Source organism: Phoenix dactylifera, unplaced genomic scaffold, assembly GCF_009389715.1.
Source record: "Phoenix dactylifera cultivar Barhee BC4 unplaced genomic scaffold, palm_55x_up_171113_PBpolish2nd_filt_p 000245F, whole genome shotgun sequence".
NCBI classification, from domain to species: domain Eukaryota; kingdom Viridiplantae; phylum Streptophyta; class Magnoliopsida; order Arecales; family Arecaceae; genus Phoenix; species Phoenix dactylifera.
This window is the reverse complement of record NW_024067741.1, coordinates 571691-594570: the sequence shown is the minus strand read 5'-3', so window position 1 is coordinate 594570 and position 22880 is coordinate 571691. Positions and strand designations below refer to the sequence as shown.

The following is a 22880-nucleotide window of genomic DNA, read 5'->3' as shown; positions in this document are numbered from 1 at the left end:
CCGAGCCTTAGGCGATTGAGGCGGTGGCCTAAGACCTCGGGCCAATGGAAGGCCCCTGGGAGGTGAAGCTAGCAAAGAGATTGAGAGAGAGAGAGGGAAGTTTTTTGCGTTGTGACCAAAAGGAAGCAAAGGCCCCATATAAAACGGGAACAGGAGCTGGCTACGAGTCTTCTCCCTTGACGGAAGGGAGGTGGAGAGTTTCCTGGCCTGCAGAGGGGCAATTTGGGAAGTTGGGGACAATAGTTTTGTTTTGGGTGGGGAGGGAGGGAGGGAGAGAGAGAGAGAGAGAGAGAGAGGGATTTGGTTGGCTTGATACACGCCTGAAGCCACTCTTATTTTTCATCCCTTCTCTTTTTTGGTTTTGGTCTTGGTTTTCCTCCCCTCCTCACATTACTCCTGATCCAGCTGGGCCATCGGGAAGAAAGATAGGGGGATTGGAGATGGACTTCTTGGAGGGTAGAGAGAGAAAAAGAAGGTGGGGGGGGGGGGGGTTGGCGTGTTTAATGGCTGCTGTGCTGCTGCAGTTGCTGCTTCGGTACTCACTTGAAAGGGATGGTGGGATGGGATTTTTATTAATTAGATCCAGTGAATCTCTCATAATGCCCCTACTTTCTTTTATAGAGAGGCTCTTTTCTGGACAAATTCTTTCCTTTATCTTGACCATGAAGTGTCATGGGATGACCTTTTCCTATTCTACTCTTGCTTGACAGGGTAAAAATATTATCAAACATTATCTCAATTATTTAATCAGTTTCATAGCTCTTTTCTTAGGATAATTACTTTTCTATGCTCCCATTCAAGAATTATATTAAATTGAAAAGGCTTCTTGTCTATGTTTGATAGATTCATGTATCTTTGTTGAAATAGTGTACTTGATAGCTATCTATTTTCATATCATTTTTTAAAATATTTTATACTTATTCAAAAATTTTATTATTAAAAAAAAGGCCTCATTTATTGGATTCGCCTTAGGCCTCTAAATGTATTGGACCGCCCCTGACTAGAGGAGTGTGGTTCCTACCTGGTCACACATGTTTACTATGAGGTAAACGGTGCTGCTGACTGGTTGTCTCATTTGTTGCTCATCACTCGAGAAGCTTCATCTGTATGGACTATAAGTCTATGCTGGAGCTTTTTTGTAGCCTTTTATTTTTTGATTTTATTAGCCGCATTCATACTCGTCGGATGTGAGTAGAGAAAAAAGAAAAAAAAAAGAAAAAAAAAAAAAAAAAAAAAGCAGGATGAAAGAAAGGAAAGAAAGAGAGAGAGAAAAAAAAAAAGGGGGGGAGTCCTGCACCATAATAGTGTTATCTTTGGTTATTAGATCAGCGCTTATGAAACCCGTACACCGACGGGCAAAACGTCGGGGCAACTTCCGCACAAGTTCTCCTTTATACCCCACACGCTCCCCCAACGGAGGTCGGTTCCAAAGTAATATCTCTTGCCAAGTGAGGATAATTACGTAATTTTGCATCAGTTTCTTGGGCCACAAGCAACCGCCTCGCTCGCAAGGGCAAAATACTCGCTGTTTCCATAATTAGGTTAAGAAAGAGAAGAAAAAGAAGAAAAATAACATTCTCCCATGGATTCGATCGTTAAGGCGGAGATCGTCAACGCCGGCGACCCGCCGGCGTCCGCCTCCTTGCCAGCACCGGAACCACCGCGGCGTCCGTCGGAGCCCCCGGCGGTGATCGATCTCAGCAGCAGCGACAGCGACTCCGAGGCAGAAGAGGGCGGCGGTGGCGGGGCAAAGAGATCTGCGGTTCCCAATGGTTCCGACGACGGAGGGCCGTTCAAGAAGCTGCGGGCGGAGGGGGGCCTTTCCGCCGCTCTCCCTCTTGGTTTTCTTGATCCTCTCCCCCCGGATATCCCCCCGCTGCTGCCGCGGCCGGTGCCGCTGGCGGTCGCGCGGCCGCTGCCGCCGGCGACGGGTTTCCAGGGGTGCAAGCAGTTTTGGAAGGCTGGGGACTACGAAGAGAGCCCGATCGCTGATTCCACGCCGTACTATGGTTAGTCCGGTTTCTTGGTTTCCTTTTTTTCCTTTAACTAAGATTTAATTATTTTGGCGCTTGGATGTTGGTGGTTTGTACCTAGGTGTCTAATTTGTTTCAATTTTGGTGATAATGTGGTTTAATATTTCACCAAGAATGGAAGCGATTGGGAAAAGATAGGCATAGTAACAAATGGGGTATCGTTATTTAAAATGTATCATGCTGTAACATCAGTACTGGATTTTATCATATGATTTGTGTAGCCTTGAGAGGAATAATGCAATTTCCCATCTGACTATTGACTTTAGAAATGGAAGCTGTTCTCTGATAATGTGTAAAATTTATACCAATTCATTCGATATTTTGATTTGCAATGTCAAGCAAAATGTGATGGGTGGTAATTACATTTAAAATTGAATTTCTATAATTGATGCATGTTTGTGCTGTAGCAAGGTCTATACAACAATTGCTGGTGTAAAGATGCCATTCAAGGGCTATTTCAACCCACTTAAGTGTCTGATAATGGTTTAGCTATATAATAATGTACTAAATAATCTAATTCTGTATCCTTGATAACTTATTTCTAGGTACAAGTTGTTGACATGGTATCTGTTTTCTTTCCATGAAGCAATTCAGATTATTAGACTCAGGTTGTCACTTATTTGGTTTGATAAACAAATTGCTGTTCTTTCATCTAGGTCAGTTCCAATCCTTATAGCAAGTGAAGTGTCTTAGGTAATTGGGATTACACCAGCAAAATTATTATGAAATAGGTTGAACGGGATCCATGAAGGTCTAAGATGACTAAATTAAAAAGATCAAATCACTAGATAAGGCTTGTACCTTTACAAAATAATGGTGTTAAGTCCCCCATATAGACGCATTCTTCTACATGAGGTTTATGAGAAGCATGTTCGACCATGGCAACATAACTGCTTGTAGCTGTTTTATGTGGTATGCATCTGATCAAATTAGGTAGAAGAAAAAATTTCTTCAACTTGAATCTTTTGAAAAATAAAGGAATAGAAAAATTGGTGAAGCTAGGCCCTGGATCTCTTTTGCTTTCATTAATTTTCATGATCCCCAAATTGTGGTATATATCATGTTGGAAAGTAGAGTCTATGCTCTTGCTCTCACTTCTTCTATACGTATTCTCTAAAACTATGATATATACCTTTTTATATACTAGTGAGATCTTCCTTATTTGAATCGGATTCTTTTTTCTAGCAAAAGAAGATAAGTTGTAAGTTCTCTATTATTCTATGAAGGTCCACTCTCTTTAATCGGATTCCTCTTTTAGTTAGAAGAGGATACAAATTTCTCTCTCTTGTTTTCTTTATACTAGTGAAGTCCAGCTCAAATCGGGTTAGATGCCTCTCCTAATTAAAAGAAAATACAGAGTATAAAAATAGTAGCTATATTTTAAATATTTAAATTTGGGCAGAAGCTAGATCTTGACTCTTACATCAACTTTATCTCGAGTTGCATCGCCAATTTTCTATGGATTATAAGTTATGGCTTCTTGAAGTTTTGCTACTCGACTTAGTCTTGAATGTGTTGGATTTCACTCTTGAAGTTTATTTAGACCTACGTGAAGTTTTGCTTTCTGATTTGGATTCATGTTGTACGGCGAAGTATCCATTTTTTTTAGCATTAGTAGGACAAACTTCTCTTTATCTCCAATTATTGGGAGATAATTTTATGATAAGAGTTGGTGTTGCTTGAGTTGAATGTGTCGCTAGTTGAGATACGAGCTGGGCAAGTTGGATAATCTTCTCCTCTACCTGTATGAGACATCTCTTTATCTTATCATCTGTCAAAGTAGTAGTAGCTATCTCACTTTTGTCTTTCGGTGTACTTTGAGTACCAAACATTACTATCATTCTGCTTATACTGCTCACAGATCTCTACTATTAACTAGGATTGTACAAAGTAGGAATCCTAGGATTTGATACCACTTGAGCTTATCAAAGTGAACGAAGAAATTCTTTTAACCTGCTCAACTCGAATCTTTTTGAAAAATAAAATAGAAAACTTCATGAAAATAAAATCTAGGTCCCATTTTTTTTATTAAGTTTTCATCAAGATTCGCCAAATTAATATCGGAGGTTATATCGGTCGGTGATCGGTTCGGTGTGGTATGGATCTATATGGTACCTTGTTGGGGCATACTGAAACAGGGAGGAGGGGGAGAGGGAGAAGCAGTGGGAAGAAGAGAGAAAGAGAGGGACGGAGGGAGGGGGAGAGAGGTGGAGGAGCTTACTTGGGTGTTGAGGTGAGTCCCGATGTTGGCGGTGAAGATGAAAGTGGAGGGGTAGAGAGAGGCGGTATGGAATGTGAGGTGGGCGAGAGGAGAGGTCGGAGGGGCTAGCAGTGGTGATTGTGTAGGCAGAGACGAGGGGTCACGGAGGAGGCCAGTGGTGATGACGCGGGTGAGGATTTGCTTTATAGGGAAAGGGAGGGAGAAAGGAGAGGGAGAGAGGGAAAGAGAGGATCTCAAAGGGCATCGGGAGGAGGGTTTGGGAGGAGAGACAGGGAGAGGGAGAGAGGGCATTAGAGGGCATCGAGTTGGGGGGAGGGTTGGAAGGAGGCTTCAAGGGGGCCATGGAGGAGTCCAGTGGTGACAACGCGGGCGAGGATTTGCTTTATAGAGAAAGGGAGGGAGAGAGGAGAGGGAGAGAGGGAAAGAGGATCTCAAAGGGCATCGGGAGGGGTTGGGACGAGAGACAGGGAGAGGGAGAGAGAGGGCCTTAGAGGGCATCGAGTTGGGGGGGAGAGTTGGAAGGAGGCTTGGGAGGCTTCAAGGGGGCCACGGAGGAGTCCAGTGATGACGATGCAGGCGAGGATTTGCTTTATAGAGAAAGGGAGGGAGAGAGGAGAGGGAGAGGAACTCGAAGGGCATTGGGAGGAGGGGTTGAGAGGAGAGACAGGGAGAAGGAGAGAGAGGGCCTTAGAGGGCATCGAGTTAGTTGGGGGGAGGTTGAAGGAGGCTTGGGAGGCTCCAAGGGGCCTGAACTGATCCGACTGTCCAAACCATGGTATGCCGAACCAGCCCGTACCGGCCGGTACAAATCGGTCCGGCCAGCTACCGGTACGCCAGAGCCGTGAAAATTGGTACAGGCTGGTTCCGTGCCGGAGACGAAGAAGACGAAGAGAAAAAGAGAGAGCGCGGGGAAGAGAGGGAGGGTGACTACCTTCGGCCGCCATCGGAGAGCCGCGGAGGGGCGTCAGAGGCCGGTGGGGGGTGGCGGAGCCCGACGGGGGGCGGGGGAACTCGCGGGGGCGTTGCAGAGGCCGAGACCACGGCCGCGTCCACTGTTTCGAAAGAAACAGGGGACGTGGCCGCAGTTTTTAATTTGGGAATTTTTTAATTTTGGGATTTTTAAGTAAAGTCGGCAACTGATTTGCCGACTTCACTTAAAATTTCCAAATTAAAAACCGCTGCCGCGTCCCCTGTTTCGAATCCCCTGTTTCTTTTGAAACAGTGGACGCGGCCTCCGCAGCGCCCCCCGCGGGTTCCTTCGCGCCCCGCCGGGCTCCGACGCCCCTTCGTGGCTCTCCAATGGCAGCCGAAGGTGGTCTCCCTCCTTCTCTTCTCCGCGCTCTCTCTGGTTCTCTTTTTCCTCCCCGGCTCCGGCAGGGAAGAGCTTTTCGGTTCGTACCGCCCGGTTTCGGTACGAACCGGAATTGTACCGGTCCGGTAGGCAACCGGTACGCCTACCGGATTCGGTACGGCGGACCTTGGTCCAAATTGTTCCGATTCTTGATTGGTCCAGTTTGGTATAGCCCGAACTAGATGGTTCAGGTTGGTTCAGTTTTCTTTGGTTTTCATGATCTATAAATTTCAGTACATATTGTGAGTGAAAAGTAGAGCTTTTGCTATTTGCTTTCGCTCCCTTTGTTGGATACTATTATGTAGAAAGTAGAGTCCATGCTCTTTCCTTTCGCTCTCGTTATTCCCATTCTCCAAAACCATGGCATATGCCTTGTAGAAATACTAGTGAGGTTCTCCTTATTTGAATCAGATTCTTCATCTAGCTAAAAGAGGAGAACTTGTACTACTATCCTATAAAGATTCATTCTTTTTAATTGGTTGGATTTTTCTTCTAGTTAGAAGAGGATAGAAACTTGTCTTTATTATACTACTCAAGTTCAGCCCAAATTGGTTGTGATTCTTCCCTTAATTAAAAAAAGGATACAAATTACGAAAACAATAAATATGTTAAAATTTTTTCAAATTTGGGTAGGGGATAGATCTTGACTCCTATATCAACTTTGTTTGGAGTTGTATCATTAAGTTCTTCCTGGATTAGAAGTTGTGGCTTCTTGAAGTTTCAGTACTCAATTGAATTCTACATGCAATGAATTTTACTCCAGAAACTTATTCAGACTTATCCATAATGGCTAGATTGATCTAGAACATGCCGGATGATCATCTTGGATATGGTCCACCTTGCCTATAAGCTAGATAACCTTTCTTTTGTTATCTTCCACACACTACTAAGTGACTTTGCCTAGTGGTGTACTAATGACTTCTTTTAGGTTTTTTCGACATAACAAAAGGAGACAGAAAGGGGTCAACTTGGTACATTATTTACCAGTACTCACAAATCTCATGATATAGTAAAAAAATTATTCATGTAACTGTTCAGAATTCTACAATAATTGCTATAATAGTCTTGGTATTTCTTTCAAAACTAATGGGTTCATGCTACTCTGTGGTTATCTAATGCTTTCACTTTTCATGGTTCCAACAACTTTTGGACTCCTATTGAATGCTTTATTCCTTAGTTAATGAATTTCTACAGATCTATACTTGATAATCATGAGGGTGTGATTATGGGAGGCGAGAAGTCTATATGGTAGTGCCATTGGGCATTAGATGCATCATGTTTGAGTCATAAATGTATACTTTTGAATTAAGTGATCCCATGAATATTGCCCATGCAAACAAATAGCTAGTTATAGGCTTCTGATTCATTATGAGTAGTTTGGTAAGGATATGTGCAACATTGTAACTGTGGGTCAAATAAAAAGGGAGGCAGCAGATACTATGCTATAGTCTTGAGTCATCATTTATTCACTCTTTGTTATTTGGGCGGTCATATGTTGTAATTTTTCATGCTTCAAGACATGAGTTATTAGCTTATGGCTGGAGCACCCACCTATGTCTTGGCCAATATAAAGAACTTTTGTCATTTGCCACTATCGATGGATAAATTTATTATAATATGTTTCCCATAATGTTAAATCATTTTAATTTATTTAGTCAGGTATCTCTTGTACTTCTGTTGTCTTCTTCTTGTTTATATTTGTTGGTTTAGAGGCCTAAAGGTGTTCTTGTTTCAGCATCAGGGATGGATCGTGTGAGAGTTCACCCGAAGTTTCTACATTCTAATGCTACCAGTCACAAGTGGGCTCTTGGAGGTAAACTTTGCAAATCATCCTAAATCATGATTCAGGATCATCTGCTTTTACTTATTGGGTTATATTTGTTATAGCTACATGTATTGTACTATATTTGCATGGGCAATGCTGGATTGGGTCATATGTGCTGTTGATGGTCTTTATTCTTTTTTCATAACTACAGTTTATGTTGTTTTACCTTAACAGCTTTGGCTGAGCTTTTGGACAATTCGCTGGATGAGGTACTTACCTTTATCTACTGAAAGCTGTGCATCATGCATCTCGATAACTTGCTTTTTTAGTGATTAGAGTTGTATTCTTTTTTTCCAATTTAAGGTTTGCAATGGGGCTACATATGTGAACATTGATATGCTAGAGAATAAGAAAGATGGAACCAGAATGTTGCTTGTTGAAGGTATGGTGCTGCACTTATTAGTTTTTATTAAAAATTGAAATTTTGATAATTCGAATTTTCAAAGGCCACAGACAATAATTTGAAAAACAGGTGTTAAGAGAATCTGACATGAGGCTTGACTTGTATATACATGCTTTTGATGCATCATTTTTTTTTACTCATAAGTCCTAACTCCTAACGATCACATGCATTAAATATGTGCAAACTGATGTTTGCATATTGAATCTGGAGCAGGCAAGGTATCTTTATGTGTCAATACGACTTAAAACATTTGAGTAGGGCTTAAAACTGCATGTTGCCTGTTTATTCCCATTTTTGTTAATGCCCTCTTTGTATTATTTGTTGAGTATTGTTTCTCATATTTGCATGTTGTTCCAACAAGCAATTTTTGTTTGTGCTTTGTTTTGTATTTGTCATACTCTATGCGGGGGTGCAAATGGGTCGGGTCGGGTCCTGGGTGACCCCGATCCGACCCGATTTTTGTTCGGATTCTAATTTTGGACCCAGACCCGACCCGGTTGAAGATCGGGTCGGGTCGGGTCTGAGTCGGGTTCAGGTCGGGTCCGAGTCCGAGTCGGGTTCGGGTCAGTTTCAGGTCCGAGTCGGGTCGGGTTTGGATCCGAATCGGGTCCATTTTTTTGTGCTTTTGGGAAAGAATTTGGGCAAATCTAATTTGGTCATATCATAATTATGAGGTGCTTGGTGACCCATGACTTGAAAGACTTGCAATTGACCTCCAGTCAGAACAGATGACCCATGACTTACTAACTAAGTCGGTCTACAAGCCAAATTTCATATCACACTATTTTTTGTCTATATGGCTGATTGGACGGAACTTGGTGTCTCCCAGCTCCCCTCTCATTAGGACAAAAAAATCCCAGACCTTCTTCCAAAATCCAATTCCATTGCAGAAAACTGGCACATGACCCATATTCAGTTCAGTGTTCCCTCACTTCCTCCCTGCAAAAGTTTAAAAAAAACAAAAACCAAAAAACAGAAGGAAAAAAAAAAGTTAGCTACCGAGACACCAGAGGTATCAACAGTGTAATAGATCGAGAGAGAATCCTGACGGACCAATAGTGCCATGACCCACACACACAAAAAAAGAAAAAACTCTCTTTTGCTTTTCCCCCTCTCTCTCTCTTCGGGTCCATTCGGGTCGGGTCAGGTCCGTTCGGTAAACCCAGACCCGACCCAGAAAATGATTCGGGTCTAATTTTAGGGCCCGACCCAGACCCGTGGGTCCTAAAATTTGGGTTGGGTCTACACGGGTCGGGTCTCGGGTCGACTCGACCCATTTGCAGCCTTAACTCTATGTCGGTACTTACCAAATTATTTATATCCGGGAGTCTCTGATGCTGAAGTTATTTGCAGGTGGTATAGTTTGATCGATGAGATGGAAATATGACTGATTTTGAAGTAGTGTCACGAAGGAAAGATTAGAAGATGAACAAATTATAAATAGTGAACTCAATGGAATATATGAAATAAAATGTAGTAGGCTCCTGTGGATATACATCTGCAATTAAACTGTGGGCAATGACATAGGAAGCACCATACATTTTATCATGTTTCTGTTGTAAGAAGTTTGAGTGGGTAGCACAGAGATCATATAAGGTTTAGTGTATAATTTGGACTATTGTTGTTTGTTATATGCATTCTACCAACGTCATGAGCCCACCACTCGTAAGTCTCATCTGCCAAGCTCACATCCTCAGGAGCATAAGTTCGTGCTTCTTCTGACTCTGTTCTTTATATAACATTGTATGACTCAGTACTGTTTGCCCGAAAGTGTAGAAACAAAACCTTTTCTTCCCGAAATCTGACTCAGTACTGTCTCTTTTGGATATCATATTAGGTGCAGATATAGAGTTTTAATTGGGTTTTGGATTGGGCTTGGGTCTAACATATATATTTTGGGTTTGGGTAATGGTTATGACCAAACTCAACCCAAATGTGACCCGCTGACACTCCTAATTGATGGAGTTGGCAGTTCAAATTATTATTTCAATCATTGGACTTGCTGAAGTTTAGGGCAACTCATGAGTCTTTTTGTTGCTGCTTTTATGTGCGGGATTTGCAGAAATAGAGTAATCTTCCAAACTGAAAGAGATTGGTGCATTTGTTTGCATATATAATGTCAATTACTAAGCTAATTGGGCTGTAAAATAAATGTTAAAAGGGAAACAAAATCTCTATGACCTTGCTTTCCTTGATCCTCTTTAATATATACCTGAAAACCTTACTTTCTCCAGGTTGCACATAATTTTTAGGCCTTCTTCTCCCCACTGTCATTCATGCTTGTTATTCATGAAATAGTGGTCGACCATGCTTTGCATTACTTCCCAAAATACTTCTGGTAATACTGCACTAGCTGATGAAGTATCAAACTTTCAGATTCTGACTCAAAATTTTAGTTGTATCCTGCATTTTGAATTCTTGGTTTGATTTGTGCATTCTTTTGCCAGCTTAATCAATTTTATTTAGGATTTGGTGATCCACCTTAAGGTCTGTTTGCTCTTCTTCTTGGGTTTGGTGTCTCAAATTGCATTTTTCTTGCCCTTCAGTCATTTGGAAGTTGACATACCACATGATTTTACCTTTTTGGATATTTAATCATTAGTGTGTAGCCTGAAGAAGATGAGAAGAAGCCAACTTAAAGTGCATTAATTTTTGGTTGGCAGTGACCCAAATATAATGTAGGCATCATGGTGGTCAGCTCACAAAAATTTAATGAAAAAAATAGAAACCAGAGAAAAGAGAATCCTGGAACATTATGCATACATGATATTTGTATATACTGTAACAAACTGGTCAGAGTTCAAAGGTTTCGGTTTGCTTTGGAGAAAAGAGAATCCTGGAACAATATGCAAGTTTCTGAAAAAAGTATACACTCTAACTTGTTCAGAAGGATTTGTGGCAAGGGGAGCATCTTAAAGAGATAGTGTTGCTATCACATTAAACGATAACAAACTTTGTCTGCTTGCTATGCTCTTGGAGAGGATATTGCTTGAAATTGAACAACACTCTTCCTGGGACAGTGAAGGGGGTAGGACTGTCAAGGAGGATCCCCATGTCTTGTGATTGAAAATGAAGCCAAACAATATTGGAGGTATCAAACATGGCACGATACTCAGCTACAACTGAGTAGGCTTATTTGCGTTCCCACTTCTGAGGATACCAAAAGGTAGACAAAATGGGTTGTCCTGAATTGACAATTCATGACAGCACTTGTCCAGTCCACATCAGGCTAGGATCATCAATTTGAATTGCTGACAAAGATGGAAAGAACTCTCATTTGGTGGTACCATGAATTTTTTGAAGAATTAAAGCCATAAAAGAGCGGTAACAAAGTCAGTAGTCTGTGACTGTTGACGGGTCCATCATATGGACAATTGAGGAAATGTGTGAACAATTTCATTAATAAATTAGGCCGGCAACAAGCTGATGTAACCTGATGGATCAGACATAAGTTCATCATTGACTGGTTCAAACCTCAAGTGAAGTTTAATAGTAGTATACAACTTCTCTAAAAATAAATATCCTAGAGCACTATAGCAATGTCATGCCCAAGGAAAACATGAAGGGGACCATGATTTTCTACACTTAACAAACTGAACATAATGAATTCTTCTTCTGCAATCTTGTCATTCATATACAGCATTAAGATTGTATGGTCAAGTTAGGAGAGAAGGACAGCATGATAATGCTCATTTTGCTAATGCCTAAGAGATTGTTGCAAAGATCATGTAAACAAGCATCTCAGCTAGATCAAAGGAGCTGCTTTGTGATCATAAATGCCTCGGTGCAGATAAAATAATATGTTGCAAGGGATCCAGAAGAGGAGGATGCAACTAGGCCTAATTTATATATGATGATGGAACACATATCTTCACAATTGATACAAAAGCAAATGTTGAATGATGGAAACAACATCAAAGCTGCATAATGGTTATCTTGTCAATGGGAGCAAAAGTCTTATAATTCACACTGTAGTCCTAGGTGCCATGTCCCTTTAGTTGAACATTATATTGCTTGGTGGAACCATTGTAGTCTTTTGTAAAGATGGGACCTCTACCAAGGTGCGAAGGAACAAAAAATCCAAGTTTGAGTTTGCTAAAGAGCATGGAGGTCATTATGTGTAAGCTCATGCCACCATGCATTTTTGTCATTATAGTTATATAGTAGCCATGACTCAAATGTGTTATGGTCATTGTAATGTTATAAGATACTAAGATTTGGCTATTTGGCCAAAATTTCAGTTTTCTGTAATATTTTATTAATGCATTATAGCGGTTGTGACTTCTCATAGCAATAACGCACGTAGTAATGAAATATGCTAGCTTAAAGAATTGCATAATGGTGTTATAGATCTTTTGTATGTAAGTAACATCATTTTTCTTCTCAACTTTGAGATGATCTATGTTTTTAAGAAAAAAACTATTGAAGTTGAGGTTGCCATTCCGGTCGGTACTATACTGCACTAGGCATACCGTACCATACCGAGTGCACCGTACCATAGCGGTACCAAACCGGTACATAGTCTCGTACCATGCTGACTATTATGATTATTTTAGAAAAATATATTTTTACGAAAATATGAGCATTCTAATATATAGCCTTCATTTTTCATCCCAAGGATGCCAGCTATATTAAAACTTTGGCTGTAACTTATGAGTTCATCATATTTAGTATACTTTTAATTTTATTTTTAATTGCTTTAATTTGTTTTGGCATTATTGCAGATAATGGTGGTGGGATGGACCCAGATAAAATGCGGCAATGCATGTCCTTGGGATATTCGGCGAAGTCCAAAGTAGCAAGTACTATTGGACAATGTGAGTTGCTATAGTTGACAAGTAAAAGATGCTTTGCATATTGAAATACACCTTTTCTTTTTTAAAATCGGAGGTATATTTCCTTTAAACACTTTTTTTAAACCATTTTGTTTTATCAGATGGAAATGGCTTTAAGACGAGTACCATGAGACTCGGTGCCGACGTCATTGTCTTCTCCTGTAGCCGTGCAAAAGGAGGAAGAAGGTTGTCATCTTGTTTCTAAATTACTATACAGATAGACATATGCATACATATATGCACATATATTCATACATATTTTGTAACTAAATATAGATATACTTTTGGGTAGACAGATATAGACGAACACATTCCTGATTACTTTGAAAGTTTTAAGTTTCTAAATCCTTTTGTTATTATTTTAATATACTACTGAATACATGCATCAGAACAAAAAATGCTCGGAGGATGGATATCCAAAGCTGGTATAAGATAAAAAGTTGTAATGATTTAGACTTGACTGGCAAGGAAGCCAAGTGCTTATAGTTGTGACACTAAAAAGAAAAGAAAAACTCTAGTGACAATATGTATAGCTTCGTTTTGATGAATGCCTAGAAAGAGTAATACATCTGGACCGAGAAACTGGAATGTGGTTCATGGCTTTGATTGGAGAATATCTATAACGGTGACCAATGCACTCATGATCCCATCTACTTGAGTTAGGTTTTTGGTTCCTTGTTCGTCGTTCATGCATTATGAAGATGTATATCCTTAGTACCAAAAAAAAAAAAAAGACAAAAAACTTCATTTACCAGAGAAGATGTATATCCTTAGACAAGCAAAGTTTTTTTAATTCTACTGTAACAAGTTATCCATGTTATCCTAGATTTTCTTATCCTCTTTTGTAAACTTAATCACCCTTTATCTCTCTCTCTCTCTCTCTCTCTCTCTCTCTCTCACGCCCATGCACTCACCCTCTCCATATATTTATTTATTCAGTTTTTTAATAAAGGAATTTTATATGATACCCCCTTTAAGAATATATGATGTCATAAGCGGCTATGTGAACATATAATGGTCAAATATGCGTATCCTATCAACTAGTTTTTTGAATACATGTCTTGCTTTATCATTGACATAGACAGGACAGGTGATTATTTAAAGGTCAGCCTTTCCCTCTCTCTCGCCCCCCTCCCTCCCCTATATATCGCTCATGCTATCGTAGAGATGACCGTAATTTTTGGTCTATGATGTTTCAATTTGTTTGCTGATATTAAGTTGTTTCATGTTGTGTCTACACAACATGAAACATTTATGGGGATCTGTCATCTAGGCCTACACAAAGCATTGGTATGCTGTCCTATACCTTTCTGAGGAGCACTGCCAAAGAAGATATTGTAGTTCCAATGGTAAGCCATCTCACACCAACTTTATTTCGTATGATAGTTTGTGCAGTGATGATGTATGTATTTATCCCTATTGTCTAATTGCTCTTCCTGGTGCACTTGCATGTCCTTTTATTTTTTGTCGAAGTAGAAAAACTAATATGAATTTGTTAGTGTATTGTTTATCTGATGTGAACTGTGGTAGATTGAGATTTTTTTTAAAAATATTTTCTAGGAAATATTTTTGGGCAATTGTTTTTTTTCACTAATATGTAGAAAAAATCATGCAATTTCTCATAACACATAGGAGATCTTAATTAATGTATGGAACCTGCTCATCATTGCTTCCTGCATAGTTGCTTTGGCAACTGGAAAAGTGGAAGATGGCATACTTAATTGTAAAATACCTAGATATATTTTGTTAAATATGTGCAAATTCAAGTTGTGCGGTATATGCAATTGTTTGATCCATATTTTTCTTTTCATGACATTTAGGAACAAAATAATTTCGAAATGACAACAAAAACATAAAGTATCCATGTTACATATGTCAAGCAAGGATGAAGGTTAGGTCTTGGATACCTAGATAATCTTGCTTAGATATTGCTACCTCATGTATTAGATGGGAAATTCAACTTCTACGGCCGGTTCAGCACGTACCGTATCGGTCCGGGCTCTGACTGGTACGGTGGAGCCATAGAAATCGGTACAGGGCCTGTAAATGCAGAACCCAGTCGGAGCTGGGGAAGAAGAAGAGGAGTGAGTGAAGGGGGGGGGGAGGAAGGGAGGAGAGGCCTTCACCGCCCGTGGGGGGCGAGGGGGGCGGCAAAGCCTGCAGGGGGGCAGGGGAGCTCGCGGGGGCATGGCGGAGGCCGAGGCTGCGCCTGCATCTCCTATTTTTTTCGAAATAAGGGATGCGGCTGTGGTTTTTTAATTTGGAGATTTTTAAGTGAAGTCGGCAAGCGATTTGTCGACTTCACTTAAAAATTCTATATTTTTTTCCGCGGGCGTGGCCTTGGCCCCCACGGGCTCCGCCACCCCCCTCGGGCTCTGCCAACCCCCCCTACGGCCCTCCGCGGGCGGCAATGGCCTCTCCTCCCCCGATCATTTTCTCCTTTTCTTCCCTAGCTCCGGCTGGGTGCACGTACTTCCACGGAAAAGAGCTAGTCGGTTCGGTACCGGTTTATACCGGTCCGAATTGGAACCATACCGGTCCAATAGGCGACCGGTACGCCTACCGGTACCAGTACGACATACCTTGTCACTATAGAAAATGAAACATTGGTGCTTGGTTTTTCTGCATCTAATACACATTATGGCAATCTAGAGTTCAAGTAACAACGGAATGGGATGGCACAATTGGTCTCGTAATGTTCTGACAAGATTCTAGCATCAGAATGCCCCTCGAGTCACCGAAACACATTAAACTAAGGTTGCAAATGGGTCAGGTTGACCTATGACCCAACCCAACCTGATCCGCTTAGACCTAATTCGGACCCGATTTAAGGACTCATGGGACCGGGTCAGGTTCTAAATTGGTCCCATTCCATATTTCGGGTTGGGTCTGGGTTTATTGAGTTCTGACTTGACTTAATTGTTATATGGGTCTAATTTGAGTCTTTTGACCTATTTTCAACCCAACCCACGTAAGTTTTGTAGTTTTTATGTTAGCATATAATTGGGCAAACTTTAATTGTTGAATTTTTTAATAAGTAACGTAGGTTAAAATGTTGAAAACTATAAATGATGGAATCTCTAATTACCTTAGTTGTCAAATTTCTTGATCTTATTCTTTGTTTTATTTATTGATTTATAAATCACTAATCATAGAATAGGTTGTGCAAGTTTATTTTAATTGACGGTTTAGCCCACATATAGGTTTTAGCAGAAAATCAGTGAACTACATTTATAAACTTCATCTGTGCACAATATGGTACAAATGAAAGCATAATGCTTGGAAGCACTAGGAATTATATGCCAGAATTTGTAGAGCCATTTAATAGTGGTTTCCATCATCAATTAATTGGTTTGAAATAAATGGTGTTATCATCCCACCAATCTAAGCCTCTTAATCTGATTTTATTCATATGACATAAGGGATGTTGTGGCAAATTAGATAACTGGGTGATATCCTTGGATAGAAAGTTAGACTTTTAGATTGTAAATTGATATTGTGACTGACTTGGCATTTTATCTATGCTCTGTTTTAGTCTATTAGATATCTTTAAACATAATAATTTGTATAATCCATAGGGAATGCTCGACTTTTGGAACTCTTTTCAATTGTTTCTGACTCTTGTTGGAAAAAAATTATCATGCTAAATGTGTCATATGCTTCCAAAGAGATACTCATCTTGTGATAAAGCTAGATTTTTTTTTTGTCCAAATTTAACTTTTTTTACTTTAGAACTCCATATGTGTGATTTGGATCTCCGATCTAGACCTGGACCTGAAATTTTTAGGTTGGGATTGGGTTATCTATGGACCCGACCCGACCTGAATGAGTTGGGTCAACAATTTTAGCCATGGACTTGACCCGATTTGATCCGATCTTCTATTGGGTTGGGTCTGGGTCCAACATTAGGGCCCCAACAAGGAATCAATGGGATCAGGGTCACTCATAACCTAGTCCATCCTGACCCATTTGCTGCCCTACATAAAATTGGAGTGTCTTGGCTTGGTTGGGTCGGTACTCACTAGCACAATATCGGTACAAACCTAGTTTGGCTGGCACCAAGCCGGTACAGATGGTGGGCTGCAATACTGAACAATCTGAGGTCCCAAGACCGAGATCATTGAGAGATGGGAGATGAGAATTCGAGAGGGAGAAAAGGGGAAAAAGATGAGAATGGTACTTACCAGAACATGAGAGGAGATGGTGGCCATGGTGTTGGTGGTATGGGGTGGTTGCAATGGTGTTACGAATGGTGATAGAAGTCATTGAGAAGGGGAGCAGATGGGAGGAGCTAAGTTGAGGTTATGGCAAGGTGTTAGGAGAGTGGAGTAACGATTTTGTTTTTTTTTTTTTGTAACCATTGAATCATGGTACGCTATACCGTACCGAACTGGATGGTATTAGATGTACCATACTGCATCGATTTTGTACCAGTACACAATACAAGGGGCATACTGTCCCTCGATATGCCGAATCTGCCCTATACAGTATTGTATCGATATAGTGATAGAGTGGCACCGGTACGGGACCGGTATCATGACGATGTACCTTGCATTGAATAATATAATATATAATATGAAGTATAAGAAATTATCGGTTCTATATATTTGTCTTAGTGGCAAAGGATCTGTGCAAGGTCTGCCAAACCGTGCTTAACTGGCAGGTTTGAGGTGTACTGAACCGGATCTTTTGGGGACCGACATGATTCGGCTATAAATTTGATTTAGTTGGTTACCACTGGCTATTCGATTCACCCACCCCCCACCCCCCTGCTTGGCTGCTCGCGGTGGTCCACCCACTGCTGATGTTAGGTCCCTCCCTCCCCTCCCCTCTCTCTCTCTCTCGTGCTTGCGCTCTACTTAGGGTTAGAGTTTGCCAAGGCGGTCCTCCCCCTCCCTCTCCTCTCTCTTTCTCTCGTGTGCATGCAAGCACAGCTTAGGGTTAGGGTTTGATGAGGAGGCCCTCCCCCTTCTTCCTTCCCTCTCTCCCTCTCTCCCTGTCTTTTTCTCCCTCTCCTCTCTCTCCCTCTTCGGATCACCTCGTATCGATATATCCAAGAACGCCATGATATGGACCCGTACTGTGCTGAACCGGTTGCGAATAGGTACCCTCTTTGGTATCGTTTTGGCAAACGTTGGATTTGTGTTTAGAATAAGAGAATTGGGGTTTGAGTCTAAGATGAAACATGTTCTATTAAATTTTTTTGCTATCTAGAAAATTGCTTTTAGGGAAAAAGTATGGTGCATATGAGATTCCAACCCATGCACATAGGTGCATGGGAGTCTCCCCTTTAACCACTACAACAAAGAGGATATGGTTAGAAGAAATAGATGATATAGTTAAACTATTGAGTGAAGTAGTATTAATAAATTTGGACTTGTCAGGCATCCTAGAATTGGATTGGGAAGCTGCCACATATCATGGTCGATACGGGATGGTTGGTACTATTGCAGTATTATTAAATAACTTCTTCTACCTAGAAAATTGCTTTTGGGGGAAGATAAAGAGTGTTTTTATAAAAATTATGTAAAAAAATTGCTTTTGGGAAAAAAGATGCTGCGTCTGGGATTCCAACCTATGCAAATAGGTGCATAGGTTCTAGCACTGAGACCAATTCAACCAGTTCGAAGGGTGTCCAATTGGGCTTAATATAGAAAATTGTGGGAAAGAGAGGATCAGGGAGACCACACCCATGGTGTTGGCTTTGAAGGGGCAATCATGATGGTGCGGGGGCTGGTGGCGAGATTGGGAGGTGGGGAGAAGCAAACTGGGGAGTGTAGGGCAGCGGATAGGACTGGAGGGGTAATGGAGGTCATGGTATGAGGTTAGGGAGGCAAATTATGAGTAAAGGAGAGTTCCTTTTTCCTAAAAAAAATTAGAAATCCGTACAATATAAATATATACAAAACCACACTAAATCATTACAATATTGGACATTTGTCCTGGTGGTTGGAGGTATGTGTTTGCTATGAAAACACATGGGTCCAAATCAAAGCAATGGTATGTTTGATTGAACTTCTCCCATCTAGAAAATTAATTTTGCCAATGGCTTTTCATATGTTCTAATTAAAATTATAATAAATATTTCTTTATTATCTTGATAAAATATTTTCTCCATAAAATTATTATTTACTGTTTGGATGCATCATCAAATTATTTTTGTCATCATTCAAATTATTTCTATTTGGATGTTTTTAAAATTTTTGCATGTTTTCTTTTTTTCCATCAGGAAGAATATTTTTTCCAATTTTTTTTGTCAATAAAATCATTATTTACTATTTTGATTATTCATTAGGATTATTTTTGTCATCATTGTTTTGTTTGAATAAATTTTTTAAAAAGGGGAGATAGCAATTATGTATTGCTAAATTGTTATTTATAAGTTCCTGTATATTATTTAATAATTTGATGAATGTATTAATTTCAGAATAATATATATAATATTTTAGAAAAGGTATACCATTAAAATTATTTGTGTGGGGGACATCAACATATTAATTTCTGCACAAAAATACCAATATGTACATAATAATTTAAGGATATGTATAAAATATTTTTTGTTCAGAATATATATGTATCTATATATTGTGAGGATATAAATATATAATATTTATTATTTTTTTGTGCAGAATATATATATGTGTGTGTGTGTGTGTGTGTGTGTGTGTGTGTGTGTGTGTGTGTGTGTGTATTTTATAGAGAGAGAGAGAGAGAGAGAGAGAGAGAGAGAGAGAGAGAGAGAGAGAGAGAGGATATCAATATGTAAGATTTATTTTTTTGGGTGGTAAAAATCATATTGCAAATGGGATTCGAACCCTTGCACCTATGTGCATGGTCTTCCTTTTAATCAGGTGGACATTCATTCAAAAGAGGCAAATATTTTACTTGAAATATATAAAAAGTAACCATTTTGAAAAAAAAGGATTTTTGGGTGTCCCGATATGAAATTGGGACACTGCCTTATACCATGTGGTAGTGCAAGATGGACCTTTTCCATACTGGTCCAACAAAAGACTGGTACCACATCATGTACCAGTTTTTAAAAATTTGGGGATGATTGAGATGCCAGGGACATGCTGATTGGATGTCTAGGAGTCGAACTCCAACTAGTGAGGAGTGATATTCTCACTACAATGCAGAATATCGAGCTTTATACATCAACATTGTCATATTCATGGATTGGTTTTTTGCTTTGTAAATTTTTTTTAGTGGGATTTTTCTCTTTAAGTTCTATTGTTATATTGTTTGAACATATTAACTGAGGTGGTTGATGCTTTGTGCTTGGCAAGTAACTCTTTAGGTTGTTTTTCAAACTCATTGTTGGTTTGTTTCATATCATATCTGTCCAAGTCAAATCAGATGCTATATAGTCAACATCTACAAATCTCATATTTTGGACATAATTGCAATATTCGTAATATAACAAAACCATGGATTACTTGGAAAACAAAACTTTGTAACCTATACCAAATGTTTGAGATTAACGGAGTGTTGGTGTAGTAACATGCATCGATTTATATCATATAATACAAGCGGAGTTTGATACAACCTGCACCCACCTGCTCTTAACCTAAGCTCATTGTGCTACTTGGGACTACTACAAGGCTCAAGAATGGTTCTTGAACTCAAAGATCTAATCGTGAGCTCTGCCTATAACAGGTTGAGCTTTTAGGCTGAGATAGGTCAACTCATTAATGCCCCTAGCTGTCCCTCATGAAAGGGTGTTTTCTGTATACAATTGACTTTCATTGTTAGCTGCCTTAGTTCATCTAATTTTTAATTTGGCTAGTCTTTTTAAGTTATCTGACACTTATTTAATGGGCAGCTTTATTATGAGAAAGGACAAACTTGGAATAAGATGGTGCAATCTTCTTTAGCTGATTGGAGTACAAATCTAGAAACTATTTTACAATGGTCGCCGTATTCAAGTGAAGCAGATCTTCTTCAACAGGTGAGGCTATTATCTTAAGTAGGTGGGTAGTGGCTTTTGACATCTGCAACCATGATATGCTGCCACTATTTAGGTTTTTTTTTTTTTTATTGTGATGCTATTACTATAGAAACCCTCTGGATGCACTGAATTTGAGAAGTTTTCAAACGTGATACTATTATTATGTGACTATTATATTCCAACTTTTTACTACTAATGTTGTTTTTCATAATCACTACAACTTTCTCCACATTGGTGTATGGTGTCAAGGACTCATATGATGGTATAAAACAACTCTTAAACTCTAACAGATTTTGGATTGATATATTTTTTTTGAAAGGGAAACTTTCTATTATATAAACTGCAAGCCTTTAGGGAAGTTGCTTATCACTCTGGATACTATAGATACCCTCCCTTCTTCTAGTACATTAAATCTGCTTGATTTTATTTATATCTGAATGATGTTCTACTGGAGAGGCAAACCAACCAAAGTGCACGCATCAGAATGAGACAGTGTTATCTCTCTCTCTCTTTCTCTCTCTCTCTCTATATATATGTATGTATGTATGTATGTATGTATGTATGTATGTATAGACACACACACACACATTAATACTGTATTTATGGATGCAATTATGCATGTATCTATATATATTATTTTTTTTGTAGTTATCCCTACTGCTTGTATTCATGAAAAAGCATTAGACGACACCATCATGAAATGGATAGCCTGCTGATCTGATGGTTCTGTCTTTTAGCTCCCAGGTAGTTGGAGACCAGATATGACATCAATGCAGTCCAAATGTTACAAGATCTTGTTTCCCCCATCTTTTTGAGTTCATAGCTAGAAAACATTAACCAGATCTCTCCTTCTTAAAAAATTGAGGCCATCTAGATATGTATATGATTATATCTACACTCAAAAAAATAATTATTAATAATTAAGCAGAAATATCAAGTTCAACAATAGCATAAATGTGAAGTCTTGTGTAGCATATATGTTGTCTGAATTATTACTTACAGTTGTTGTTCGTACTACTATTGCAGTTTAGTTCGATGAAAGATCAAGGGACACGAATAATCATATACAATCTATGGGAGGATGACCAAGGGCAGCTGGAACTTGATTTTGATGTTGATAAATATGTGAGTGCAACTCCTTAAGTTGTGAAATGTGGTTATTGATAGGTGTGTGTGTATGTACTATAATCTGGTTGCCTAGATTTCAGCTTGGACCTGGTTACCTTTGACTAGATGATGAGGGTCCGACGCCGATGATTTGAGCTATTTGATATAATTTACTACTGCTAAATGCTTACGATGCTAAAAATCATATGATTTTGACACCTCTAACCTATCTATCAAGTGGTCAAAAATTATATAGTTCAAATAACATGAAACATCGCATATTTTTTTGACCACTCATGCATAGGTAAAGGGTCTTTAAATCATATTATTTTTAGTATATAAACAGTTTAGAGGTGCTAGATCATATCCAACGGCTTGGATCATTAATGTCAAACCCCATTGTTCGATCAGAATTGCCGGATTTGAAGTCAAGTTTAGTCAACTGGATTCTAGTCTCTCTCTCTCTCTCTCTATATATATATATATATATATATATATACACACACATATACATATATGTGTGTGACCATGTGTGTATCTATATAATTTTCTTTCCCTCCCTATATATATGTATGAATCTCATTGTTTATATATATGTATATATGTGTATATTTATGTATGTATATATGTATGTTTATATACATACATACATACATATATATATATACACACACCCACATATACATATATATATATGTGTGTGTGTGTGTGTATATATAGCTGAACTTGGCACCACTTGAGTGGATCTCCACTCAGATCCGGTTAGGTTCGCATTGGAAAATGTGGGTCCTATATTGATAATTCGATCCATTTGATGTGATCTACTATCTCTTAGCCGTTTGCACACCAAAATCATATGATTTGGAGGCGTCTAGTCTATACATCAAGAGATAATATATATATATATATATATATATATATATTCATGTTATTTAGACAGTCCAATTTTTTGACCACTTGATGTAGAAGCTAGGGATCTCCAATCACATGATTTTTAGTATGTAAGCAGTTTAGAGATAGTAGATCACATTGAATGGCTCCAGTCATTAATGTAGGACCTTTATTGTCCAATCTAAATTTGACCAGATTTTAGTGGATATCCATTCGAGTGTAGCCAAGTCTAGTTCTCTCTCTATTTGTGCGTATGTATCTAG

The 22880-nt window shown here is 39.3% G+C and overlaps 1 protein-coding gene across 2 annotated transcripts in view; it reads left to right on the top strand.

The window, feature by feature from the left end:
* The first annotated feature begins 1536 nt into the window (after positions 1 to 1536).
* The window catches only part of LOC103696821 (protein MICRORCHIDIA 7-like), a 53724-nt gene continuing 32380 nt past the window's right edge, over positions 1537 to 22880 (top strand). The window contains exons 1-9 of one of the 2 annotated variants that reach the window (XM_039117593.1): positions 1537 to 2009; positions 7341 to 7418; positions 7605 to 7639; positions 7734 to 7812; positions 12558 to 12650; positions 12770 to 12854; positions 13942 to 14017; positions 20494 to 20619; positions 21646 to 21744. In XM_039117593.1, coding sequence (XP_038973521.1) covers positions 1583 to 2009; positions 7341 to 7418; positions 7605 to 7639; positions 7734 to 7812; positions 12558 to 12650; positions 12770 to 12854; positions 13942 to 14017; positions 20494 to 20619; positions 21646 to 21744 — 1098 coding nt within the window. In that variant the 5' untranslated portion in view covers positions 1537 to 1582. The remainder of the gene's footprint in view (positions 2010 to 7340; positions 7419 to 7604; positions 7640 to 7733; positions 7813 to 12557; positions 12651 to 12769; positions 12855 to 13941; positions 14018 to 20493; positions 20620 to 21645; positions 21745 to 22880) is intronic. The other variant, XM_039117594.1, reaches the window with a different exon arrangement.